At 38.1% G+C, this 12,901-nt stretch overlaps 1 protein-coding gene across 3 annotated transcripts in view; it reads left to right on the forward strand.

Moving 5' to 3' along the window:
- Window positions 1–12,901, forward strand: part of LOC120423171 (protein mini spindles-like) — a 30,141-nt gene that overhangs the window by 10,515 nt on the left and 6,725 nt on the right. Inside the window, exons 5-13 of one of the 3 annotated variants that reach the window (XM_039586853.2) lie at window positions 3–337; window positions 450–599; window positions 6,562–6,897; window positions 7,022–7,211; window positions 7,277–7,533; window positions 7,601–7,694; window positions 8,907–9,362; window positions 9,418–9,547; window positions 9,611–9,684. In XM_039586853.2, coding sequence (XP_039442787.1) covers window positions 3–337; window positions 450–599; window positions 6,562–6,897; window positions 7,022–7,211; window positions 7,277–7,533; window positions 7,601–7,694; window positions 8,907–9,362; window positions 9,418–9,547; window positions 9,611–9,684 — 2,022 coding nt within the window. The remainder of the gene's footprint in view (window positions 1–2; window positions 338–449; window positions 600–6,561; window positions 6,898–7,021; window positions 7,212–7,276; window positions 7,534–7,600; window positions 7,695–8,906; window positions 9,363–9,417; window positions 9,548–9,610; window positions 9,685–12,901) is intronic. The other 2 variants (XM_039586854.2, XM_039586855.2) reach the window with 2 other exon arrangements.

A 12,901-nucleotide genomic window follows, 5' to 3' on the forward strand; every position in this document is an offset into this window, starting at 1 on the left:
AGGCGGCGCTCAAGGAGATTGCAAAACACATCTCCGATCGAGACAACTCGGTTCGCAACGCCGCGTTGAATACGGTCGTGCAAGCCTACTTCCTCGCCGGCGAAAAGGTCTACAAGCTGATTGGTCAACTGTCCGAAAAGGATCTGTCCATGCTGGACGAGCGCATCAAGCGGTCCAAGAAGACGGCTGCCGTGAAGAAACCTGCCACCATCGAAATCGTCAAGGTACCGTCCTCGGTGGAAGTGCACGCGCCCGACAGCGATCCCGTCGTCGTGGAGGAAGAAGATATTGTCGTCCCTCCCATGGAGCAGCCGGAAGAGGCCATCCCCGTCGTACGGTGAGTGTTTCTTTTTCTTTTTGCGAGAGTGTTTTACAAGTTTGAAGTGCACCGCGAGGCTTTTTATTAACTTTTCACCATTTGCCATTTTTTCATTGACCAACACCAAAAGTAAACGTAGATCGGTTGTGTTTAACGATACCATCAGATTCAATGATAGCACTTCGGGGCGGTTTAACGACGAGGTTGATGAAACGGGTCAAAACGCACACAAAAGACTGCGCGAAGAGCCGATCCTCAACAGTCCGGTTCCAACCAAGAAGTTAGTACTGTTCCTCCGAGGGAGCCCTCTCTGGAGTTTTCAGGTTTTAAACTGTTTCAGGGCGGGACAGGGCGAATTGGGTTTCTTGTTTCTCTTTTGTGTTTGTTTTTGGCTATTGGTTTGTTATATTTGTGTGATTTGAAATTGTTTTAATTTGTACACAATTAAGACATAACTTGACTTTGTTACCGAAATCACCTTTCTCACATTTATAATTTGCAAGCTTTCAGAATTCCCAGAATGTCACAATTTATGAAATCAAGGCTTTGATGTCAATATTTTTTTAAGCTCAAAAGTTGTACAAAATATTAATTTTGAGGCCATGTGGTTTATGCACGATCCTTTACTCATTCCCGCTTTGGCTGAACGGGACTTTAATCACTGACGAATTGACGTGCAACCAACAATTCAAATGTGACCGCATTTTTTCCCATCTTTCCCTTACTCACCCTCAAGGAGCCATTGCACTAACCAAACTCGCACTTTTTCGCGTTTGATAGTTTGCCAAACTCGCGAACTTGTTTGCGGCAAACTCGCAAACAAGGCAAAATGTATGCAGGCTGACTTTTGTTAAAACAAATTCAAGCAAACTGTCAAAAAGAGCGAGTTTGTTTGTTTGTTTGCCGTAGTGTAATAGCTCCTTCAGTGATCAGCGATTGTCAAACACGCGTTTTGACAGGGGCTGAGAAGCTTTCTGAAGCAACATAATTTGTGCGATTTTTTTTTTCGAAAAGGTTTTATTATTATTAGGGTGTTTCAACCAAAGTAAAAAGCTCTCAGATTACGGCAAATCGAGGTTTCCTTTTGTGGAGGATACCCATAGGGACTTTCATGCTAAATATCAGCCCATTTAGTTGAGAATTGACCTGTCCCCAGTGGTTTAAAGTCAACATTGAAATTACTATGGATTTTTTTTTGCGTTTCGTTCAATCGATCCTACAGGTCAGGGGACAACATGGATTCAATCGGAATAAAGACAGGTGTGTAGGGGATAGTCACAAGGAGAACACATTCCAGAAGGAATAAGGGTTGCCTACTATGTGCCCAAGGTTCGCATTGGATCACGGCGGTGATTCTAGAATCAACGATTCACCCTTCAAAAGCATCGCATTGTCCTTAATATGCTATGCTATGAACAACTTGAATTCCTCTAGGATCCGACCTTCAATCTGCCTATTTTCGACCTACCTTCTAATTGGTTCAAATCTCGAAGCACGTGTCGAACATGTCAAACTCGAATTTGTCGATGGTGATCTTTTCCTTTCTGGATTCGATTGCATAGTAAAGGGAAGGTAGTGTATCGTCACACGCTGGACCTTATCACCTTAGGGATGGCAACCTATGAAATGTTAACAATAAACGTAACATGTACACAGCAAGTTTAGAAAAAGCCCCTGAATCTGCTTTATGAATAAATCCCCGATACTCTTCATGGGTCATGGAAAAACATTATTTACTTTTACACTGTTTACAAATACTCTTCAATTACGAAATCTAACATTACATTAAGTTGAGTATGCCGTTACACTTGATGAAATTTTCCTGAACATCGTGATACTTCACACCTTATCGATAAGGCTGGTACAAATATTTTTAAAAGTTTTTGTCACCCCCCCCTTCAAAATTGGCCCGAAAAATCAGGGGGCAAAAAAATATTTTTACAATAAACTTCAAAATTTCAATGAAAATTCAAGTGCAACCAACTGAAATCAAATTTAAATACATTCTCCTGCGTTTAAAATCATTTTTAGCATGTTTGGGTTTATTAAAAAATCTTAAGATTTTTTTAAAATTTTCGATGCAAAATCTTTTTTTTCGATACAATTTTTGTTTTTGTCAGATCTTAGATTTTTTGAAAACTAATGATTGCAAAACAACTGAACTAGTGTAAAATGCATTTTAAAACACTTTTTTCATTTAAATGTGAAGACTATGCCCCCCCCTTGACCTCGGCCAGGGCCGAGGGACAAAAACTTTTTTAAATATTTGCATTGGCCTAATTGGGTCCTAAAAAAAAGCAAAGCAATCCACTTTAACGACCCCCGGGTCTTTTGTTGGCTCTGTTGCAAGTTTCTGCTCATTTCTAGGCGTTCGGTGGGTCTTGGGTTATGTGTGGTGAGTCACCCAAAACCTCTGTTACGCAAATGGACCGACGTTTTATTTCCCCATCCGATAGAAGGCCAGGAGGATAAGGCGGGAATCGAACCCGCGCCCCATAGCAACTTAGGGATCGGCAGCCGAAGCCGCTAACCACCGCGCCACGAGGCCCTTCGGGGGTCCTAAAATGAAGCTTAAATTTGTGATATTATTGTCCACGACGATAAAGCTTATTTTTCTGAGTTCAATGACCCTTTGTACGACCCCAAAGGATTTAAAATGAATGTTTAAATCAATTTTGAAAAAAATACCTCGCGGTCCTTCTTGACAGAAAAGTTCCTACTTGACCAGCCCGGGAGCATGTTGACAGCTCCCATACAAACTGAGCGTACCCCGTTTTGTGGGCCCAGTGGGCCTAAGATGGCGGCCTTCGATATTATTTAGCCAAATTTTTGAAAATGGCGAATAGTTTAATTAAATATAGTTTTTGTCTTGTTTTGGTTTAAAACGACAAAATAAGCATTATGGAATCATTTTCTTTAAAAACTTGTTTCGAGATACGCCACGTTCAAATATTAGTCTAGAACTGTTGAAGTGAGCGTGCCACAAAAGCCGTCACGAAAAAAAAGTTTCCTATGCAAATTTTGAGTTGCGTATTTGATGGGCGTACTTCGACGAGGCCCACTTGCCATCTGTCGGTGGATACGCGCAACTCACGAAAACTGTCATGTTAGGGGACGGTTGTACTTGACAGCTCTTTTCAAGGGGACCATAGTTGATCCATCGAAAAAATGTTGTCTCGTCAATATTTTTTTTGCATTAAGTACGGTATGCTGATCGGAAGGAACGCGGTCAAGAAATGTTGCATGTTCTTTTCGTGACCCCCCCCAAGAAAAGTTGACAGTTCGGTATGAGCGCGATTGACGGTGTTCTTTCGAGGAAAAAATAAAAAGATTAAAAATATTCAAAACTTTAAATTAAATAGATTAAAAATGTTTATTCTAAAACTTTTAACAACAATTATAAACAAAATAAAGAAATCAATAAATAAAAGCAAATTTAGAAATTCTTAAATTCTAAAACAAGAAAAACTGAAATTAAAAAAATATGTAATTATGAAATAAGGAAATTAAAAAACTATGTAATTATGAAATAAGGAAATTAAAAAATTAGGAAATTAGGAAACAAGGGAATTAGGAAATTTGGAAATTATGATATTAGCAAATAAGTAAAATAAAGAAAATAAGAAAATTATGAAATTATGAAACAAGGAAATTAAGAAATTAGAAAATTAATATGTAAGGAAATTAGGATGTTAGGAAGTTAGGAAGTTAGGAAATTAGGAAATGAGGAAATTAGGAAACTAGGAAATTAGGAGTTTAGGAAGTTAGGAAGTTAAGAAATTATGAAATTAATATGTTAAGAAATTAGGAAGCTAGGAAATTAGGAAATTATGAAATAATGGAAATAGGAAATTCAGAAATTAGAAAATCGTGAAATTAGGAAAATAATATGTTAGGAAATTAGGAAGTTAGGAAATTAGGAAATTAGGAAGTTAGGAAATTTGGAAATTAGGAAATTAGGAAGTTAGGAATAAGAATATAAGGAAGTGTGGAAGTTAGGAAGTTAGGAAATTGGGAAATTAGGATATCAGGAAACTATGAAATTAGGAAATTAAGAAGTTAGGGAGTTAGTAAATTAAGAAGTTAGGAAATTAGGAAATCAGGAAATTAGGAAGTTAGGAAATTAGGAAACTAGGAAATTAGGAGTTTAGGAAGTTAGGAAGTTAAGAAATCAGGAATTTTGGAAGTATGGAAATTAGGAAATAAGGAAATTCGGAAACTAGGAAATTAGGAAGTTAGGAAATTTTGAAGTTATAAAATACGGCTGGTACAAATGTTTAATTTTTTTTCTGGAATTATAAAATTTTTAAATCCTTAAATTCTTAAATTCTTAAGTTCTTAAATTCTTAAATTCTTAAATTCTTAAATTCTTAAATTCTTAAATTCTTAAATTCTTAAATTCTTAAATTCTTAAATTCTTAAATTCTTAAATTCTTAAATTCTTAAATTCTTAAATTCTTGAATTCTTAAATTCTTAAATTCTTAAATTCTTAAATTCTTAAATTCCTAAATTCCTAAATTCCTAAATTCCTAAATTCCTAAATTCCTAAATTCCTAAATTCCTAAATTCCTAAATTCCTAAATTCCTAAATTCTTAAATTTTAAATTTTTTTAATTCTTAAATTTTAAATTTTTTTTATTCCTAAATTTTTACATTTTTTGAATTTCTTAATTTTTTTAAATTTCTTTATTCTTAAATTTTCATTCTACATTTTTTTAATTTTGGAAGAAATAGAGTTATTGATTGTTATAATTTCGAGGTTTTCGTAAATTTGTATTTACGAATTTCTATATTTCCGATTTTTAAAACTTTTGGAATTTCGACTTGTACATTTGTTTCGAATTTTAACATTTTTCATCTATGGAATTCATAAAAACGTTAAAAATTAAAATTATTATTCAATTCTGCATATTTTTAATTTTGATTTTCCATATTTCAGATTTTTGTTGAAATTTTCTTTATTATTATTACTATTATTATTACTTATTATTACTTTATTATTATATATGTTATTAATGTTATTTTAAATTTCTGAAATGTTTGTTTTTTCACATTTTTGAATTTGTTGTTTGGTTGGATTTCAAAATTTCAGATTATTATTGTATTTTCAGTAAGAACATATATATTTGTATGATTATTGTCAAGTTTAATTTCACTCTGATTTACTTCATTTTGGTCCCGCGAGTGTGGATAAATCGGACAGTGCAGGGGACTCGTAATCCAGAGGTAGCTGGTTGGTACTAGCAATAAATTGTTGGTGACACGATGGCCGACATCTATAAAGACAACTTCTTTTTTTTACTCCATTTCGACCGAAACTATATCTTTCCTTTTAGTTTCAATATTCTGCTTTTTGAGATTCGGCGGGAATTTTAAATATTATTATCTTCAATACAAAATTATTAAAACGTTTGTAATTATCAGTCGCATTCAAAAAGAAAAATTACAATTCTTTGATTTTTTCATCAAAACATATTATAAACAAGCACCGCGCGAAGAAACGTCAAACGCAATCTTTCCGTTTCTGTTACTTTTCAGCTGCGTACCACTTAAGAAAAATCTTTTCGTGACCCTTTCCTTGACCGTTTCTTGGGCGTTTTTTTGTATGGAGTTTTGCGTTCCTTCCCATCTGCGTATCAGCCTTTAAAATGAAAAAAAGTGATCAGAAATGGCTTTTAATCGTGTTTTTAACCGTTGTTTATAAAAATTGACATAGGGCTTAGTAACCAATTAAAAAAAGTTTATAAAACGCATTATATTTCTTTTATCAGTGAAACTTTACGTACTAATCATTACCCCTTACAGATAATCACAACATTTCAAGCGATCATACGATAATTCCCATATGCTTTCATTTGTTTTTTTTTTTTACGTTTGTTCACATTTTTGTTTGGTATTTGCAGTTGGTTGAGGCTTGTGTTTGTTTGGATTCCGCTGCCCCCCCTTATTTTGTTACTACCTTTAATATGTTTATTTCCGTTTTTTTATAAGTTGAGCGGGTCAGACTAAACACATTAATTTCTAACCCCCCAATCCCACCCTACACTTGTCCCGCGTCATTTACATCGCTAGAGCAACAACTGCCGCTAACCTGCTCCGCTAACACACTCACGCCAACAACACGAACACGATCGACGATGACGATGATTAGTAATGCGTTTCTTCTCTCTTTTCCTGCTGGCGCTGTCCCTCTTGGTCCCTTCTCGTTCCGATTCGTGGTGTCCGCTCACCCTGAATATAGACCGCCGGAGGTTGTCAATCCGCCCAGCAGACCGAGCGGTCCCTTTAAGCTGGACGAAAACGTGATCGCCGAGATCGAGTGTAACTGGGTTAAGGCCGAGCAGCACCGCAAGCTGGACTTGCCAAAGATTGACGTTTCGTTCATCTACGACTCGATCACGGTGATTCCGGTGCGGGGCGTGGCCTATCCGGAGGACAAGTTCCAGCAACTGCTAGCGCGCACGTTGCACCGGCCAATCAGTGCCCACTCGCGGGACTACGCGATGAGTCCACCGTCGCATCTGCGCTCGCCAGCTTACGGCGGCGGCGGATCGAACAAGCCAAAACCAACTGCAAAGTACGTGTGTGTCCATTTTGTAGCTAGATTGTCCGTAACGCGCGCGACCTTCTCCGCTCTGTGGCAGCTAGCAACCGTAGATGACGTTTGTGCTTTTTTTCCTTATTGCTCTTTTCTTTTTCAGCTTGGCTGACGCATTACCCAAACTGGACCCGAACCTGCTACGCATCATCCGCGGCATCGGAAGCGCCGACGTGTACACCGCTCACGCCGCCATCAACGAGCTGTCGGACATTCTCGAGTCCCAGGAGAAGCAGGCCGTCCTGCGGGACTACGAAGAGATTTACATACAGAGTATACTGCAGCAGTTTAAGGTACGGGTAACAGGGAGGTCAGTGACGGCCTGGACGGAACCGACTAACGTCGAGTTCTTTTTCAGTACTTGCAACAGAAGCCGCTTGCGGAGTCGCTCGCCATGTATCAGCCGCTGCTACACAGCATCTACTCGTTCTTTGCGTCCAAAACGCTCGGCAAGAACCTCTCGGTGAACACCATCAAGAGTCTGATCGCCGTACTGCTGGGCCTGATGGCGGACAACAAGCTCGGCGGCAGCACGGACGACGCCCAGTTTACCAAGGTGGTGAACGGGATCTGTCTGAAGATACTGGACCGCACCAACTTTACCAACCTGAACTGGTGAGAGGAGAATAGCCACTTGGAGGTTTATGAATGTGATCACGTCTAACCCTTTTTTGCCTTTCAGTGCGTTGATCCGGCTGCTGAAGGAATCTTGCCAGACAAGTTGTTTGCCCAAGTTTACGGACCTGCTCATGAAGTGCATTTGGCGAAACGTTAAGGTAAGTTTGTTGTTCTTTTTTAGAATTTATGCGGTGTAGCTAAATGCCACCAATCGATAAGGACGTGGCACGATACAAACAAGCGCTGAAATGGCCTTCATTTAAAAGGATCGTGATCGCAACTATTTCTTTCCGGTAGAATAATACGCGGAAGTCCTACGAGAAGGTTCGCAAAGGGTTAGCGCAGCAAGCCAACATGTGTCGGGACGCCGTAAGATACCTTCTCATGGACTGGGGTGTTGAACACGTGGCAGCAGTTCTTCAACAAGCATCTCAACGACTATGTGCGCATGGAGAAGGCTTTGAAGCCCAACTTGGACCACCAAGTTCACGGCACCTGATCTGGAGTCAGTTAAAATGATAGATCAGACAACAACAGGGCTGCCGGCAAAGATCGGTTACCTGGTGAGCTCTTCAAATCTGTAGGAGAGCAGTTGGCGAAGATGATCCACTTGGTAATTCCTAATATCTGGGAGGAGCTAAACCCACTGGATGAGGATGGTTGGTGTCGTGTGCCCCATTTGCAAAAAGGTCGATAAGGTAGATTGCTTACACTTATGAATGCAGTATATAAAATCCTCTGCCCTCTACACCTTACACCTTACGCACGGAGGTTCGTCCGACCAAGCGACCGACAGACCGACAGCGATCAGCTATGACAGATTATACACGAAAATGGACTTCCGGAAAAAAAAAACTGACCCAGCTGATCAACCGTATGGGGCGTTACAATAAGGTATCGGCCGATCCTGACGTATAGGTCCTCTAAGGCTATGGCTATAAGCTAGAGAAGGTGAACGAGTACGTGTACTTGGATCGCTGGTAACTGCCGCCAACATCAGTAGAGAGATCCGCAACCGTATTCAAGCTTAAGCATCGTACTTACTTTGGGTAATGAAAAAACCTCACATCCGATTGATGCTATCATACCTAGATCCTTGCCTTGATCATGGATGATCGTAATCATTGATTAGACCGGCTGTTCTCTATATTACCGTGACCGGTGCGATGCGGCAAGAGGTAGAAGTTGCTACAAACGATCTACTGTGGAGTAGGAATCATGAATTGCACGCTATGCTCGGTTTATCAATTCCTCGCGTCATCTGTAATAGCAATTGGGACAAGATCTCATTTATGGTTGTTTTTTTGTTGTTTGTGTGATCTCGCAGCTGTGGTGTGGACTAAATTCGATGTTTTGTTTCGTCCTTCCAGGTTATCCCCGACCGCCTGCCGGACTTGGACTACGACGCGGTCCTCCTCGAGGTGCACGAGTTTATGCTGGCCCTGCCGAGCATATGGTGGCAGCAGCGGCCGTCGGACACCCCCCTCCGCACCGTGAAAACCATCATCCACAACATGACAAAGATCAAGGGCAACACGATTCTGCAGCATCTGAACAAGATCCCGAGCCACTCCGAGCTGAACACGTACATCCTGCGAATACTGAAAAATCTCAACAAAGAATCGTCGTCGGCGGCGACGGTGGCAACCGCGAACAACCAGCATGCCGCGGCCGTGGCCAACTCCAACAGTGAAAACAACAACACCCAGCATCGCCACGGCAGCCGGCCGGTGCACGAAACCCACGAGGAGGTGTCGAACATTTTCAAGCTGATTTCCAACACGGACACCAGCCAGGAGGGGCTGGCCAAGCTGCACGAGTTTAAGGTTTGTCCTTTTGGGAGGTAGTTGAAGCGTTATTTTTAATGTTGTCCTCATTCAGTCAAGGAACGCCGACGTGGACATTCTGCCCTTCCTGAAGGGAGCGAGCGTAAGCTTCCAAAAGTACATCATCGATGGGCTGGCGGAGCTGGACGCCAAGAATCAAGGACTCGGCGATGGAAATAACAAAGGTAATTTGGCTCACCTGGAAGTTGATATATGTTGTTCTTATCATGCTTATTGCTCTTCGACAGCCATGGCGGGAAATCGCGTTGCTGCTTCCACCATCAATCCGGACTACTGGATGGAGCGGCTAAACTCACTCATGGTAAGTGTTGCCTCGCTGCCAGGCAAGTTCTTGGAGAGGCTTGGCATGTGAAGAAAGAAGACAGGAAGATTTGAAGAATTGAAGATTGCGAAGTTTCATTTTTATTTGTTGTTTTTGAGTTTAACCAAATTTTGTCAATAAAGTAGACTGCGGAGTTCTCAAGAAATGCGGTCAACAAAGGTTGCGCATTCTGTTCGTGGATAAAATATTGACAGCATTACCAACAGCAGTATTAAAATTCCAGACTTGATTATCAGATGTTACAATTGTCCAAAATTTCTCAAGGAGCTGTTAGACTATGGCAATCAAACAAATTCGCACTTGTTTGTGTTTGACAGTTTGCCAAACTCGCAAGCAAAGCCAAATAAATGCAGGGTGACTTTTCTGCAAACAAACAAAGCAGGCTGTCACAAAGTTTGTTTGTTTGCGAGTTTGTTTGCCATAATCTAATAGCTAATTGAGGAAACAATTTTTAATTGTATTTTTCTATTTTCTCATTTTAATATCTGATTCGAGTTCTGCAACCAAGGGCCTGCTCTGATGAAATTATACCTTTACCTTTTTCACTCAGGAAAGGCTATAAAATCACCCGAAAAATAAACTTCCTTAGATTGAAGAATTTACATTTTCATTAGAAAAAAATCAGTAAATTTATCGAATTTCAACTAAACTCGTTCATTTTAAGCAAAAAGATGTTCGAAATTGCCAGAAAATGGAAATTCTGTCAAAATCTGGTGGGATATAAAAAGAGAATGCGTTACGTGATTTTCGAATCATCCCACATCCCACTTTGGTAACATCTATAAATTAGAAGGTTGACTTGAATAATTTGTTTGAATTAAATATGTTGTGCGTATTATTTTCAAGTTTCGGGAGACAAAGAACTGCGTCGGAAGTGGGAGATGTTTTGCAAAGTCGGTTTGCAACAAAATGTAGGCGACAGCTCCCGGAAGTGCAGTACAAATTTTCATGACAAAGTACATCGTCTGGAAAACTAAATAAAGCAGGGTGGCCACCTCGGGAAAAAACCGGGATTTTTATCCACCGGGAGAAAACCGGGAAAAACTCGGGAATTCGACCGACAAACCGGGAAAATATTTCAAGTTTCGATAAAATTTGACAAAAGCCTCTTTAATGTATTCAATATGTTCTTTTCTCAATAAGAATATTATTCCTGTTATTCTAAATGAAGAATTCGCGAAATCTATGTTTGAATTTGTGTGATAGACTCATGCTTCTTGGCTATGGATTTTTTTTTCTGTTGTATCCTATGATACTTTTACCAGGCGAATTTGTTTTTTTTAATAAAGCAAAATGTTTGCTCTACCAGCGGTTCTCAACCTGGGGTACATGTATTCCTGGTGGTACCACGAGCGGTCTCAGGGGGTCCGGAAGACAAACCCCGTAATGGCGGACATTTACCCCATCTTTGCTAAAATATTAGTTTTGCATAAAATTAAAATTAGGATTTTTTGTAAGTGGAAAATATGGATATCATGGTACGAAAACAACATTACAGTAAATATCTCTCTAAATTTAAAGATCAAGACTTTTCCTTCAAATTGGGTCCTAAAATGAAGCTTAGATTGCTGATATTATTGTTTACAGCGATAAAACTTATTTTTCTGAGTACAATGACCCTTTGTACGACCACAAAGAGTTCAAAATGGATTTTTAAATCAATTTTGAAAAATTAATCTCACGGTCCTTCTTGACAGAAAAGCTCCTACTTGACAGCTCGTTCCAAGGGGACCATAGTTAATTCATCGAAAAAATGTTGTCTTGTCAAAAAAAAATTTTGCATTAAAATGAAAAAAAGTGATCAGAAATGGTTTTTAATCGTGTTTTTTAACGTTGTACATAAAAATTGACATAGGGCTTTAGTACCCAATTGTCACACAAAATACACTCTTTTAAAATATTGTTCTTGGCCTGTATCTTAGCAACAAAAGAATGGATCAAAAATGTTCAAAAAAGAATGCTGTAATTTGACCATTTGACTTTTTAGAGATAAAATAGAGTTATTTTTTAATTTAAAATAGCTACAACTTCAAAAAAGTATGTGTAGTTTGTTTAAATCTGAAAAAAATCAAGGAACAAGCCATAGTCTCAAAATTTGAATGCAAAAAGTGTTAAAAAATGCATTTTACGCTAGTTCAGTTGTTTTGCAATCATTAGTCTACAAAAAATGTAAGATTTGACGAAAACAAAAAAAAATAACGAAAAAAAACTAAAGATCGAAAATTTTCAAAAATTCAAGAGATTATTAAATCAACCCAAACATGCTTAAAAATGATTCAAGACGCAAGGGAATGCATTTTAAATTGATTTCAGCTGATTGCACTTAAATTTCCATTAAAATTTTGATGTTTTTTGAAAAAAAAAAAAAAATAATAATTTTTTGTCCCCTGATTTTTCGGGGCAACAAAAACTTTAAATAAAATGTGTACCCGCCTTATGTGTTGTTGAAAAAATCACAGCACGATAATTTTTTAATTGTTTTTACCATTATGTGTTTTTTAGAAAGTAGGTAATTATTCTAAAAAAAACTTTGAAGGTATCGATTTTTTTTTACATTTTTATGGCACTTTTCCTGCGCAGCTGCCAAAGTGTATACATTTTTGTTTGGACTAATGATGCAAAAAGACTTTTTTGGTTATAAAAAAGTACTTACATAATTTTAACAAAAAGAAAATCTAATCTAATCTAATTTTACGCTAGTTCAGTTGTTTTGCAATCATTAGTCTACAAAAAATGTAAGATTTGACGAAAACAAAAAAATAACGAAAAAAAACTAAAGATCGAAAATTTTCAAAAATTCAAGAGATTATTAAATCAACCCAAACATGCTTAAAAATGATTCAAGACGCAAGGGAATGCATTTTAAATTGATTTCAGCTGATTGCACTTAAATTTCCATTAAAATTTTGATGTTTTTTGAAAAAAAAAAATAATAATTTTTTGTCCCCTGATTTTTCGGGGCAACAAAAACTTTAAATAAAATGTGTACCCGCCTTATGTGTTGTTGAAAAAATCACAGCACGATAATTTTTTAATTGTTTTTACCATTATGTGTTTTGGGTTTTTTAGAAAGTAGGTAATTATTCTAAAAAAAAACTTTCAAGGTATCGATTTTTTTTTTACATTTTTATGGCACTTTTCCTGCGCAGCTGCCAAAGTGTATACATTTTTGTTTGGACTAATGATGCAAAAAGAC

This window comes from Culex pipiens, chromosome 2 (assembly GCF_016801865.2).
Source record: "Culex pipiens pallens isolate TS chromosome 2, TS_CPP_V2, whole genome shotgun sequence".
NCBI classification, from domain to species: Eukaryota; Metazoa; Arthropoda; class Insecta; order Diptera; family Culicidae; genus Culex; species Culex pipiens.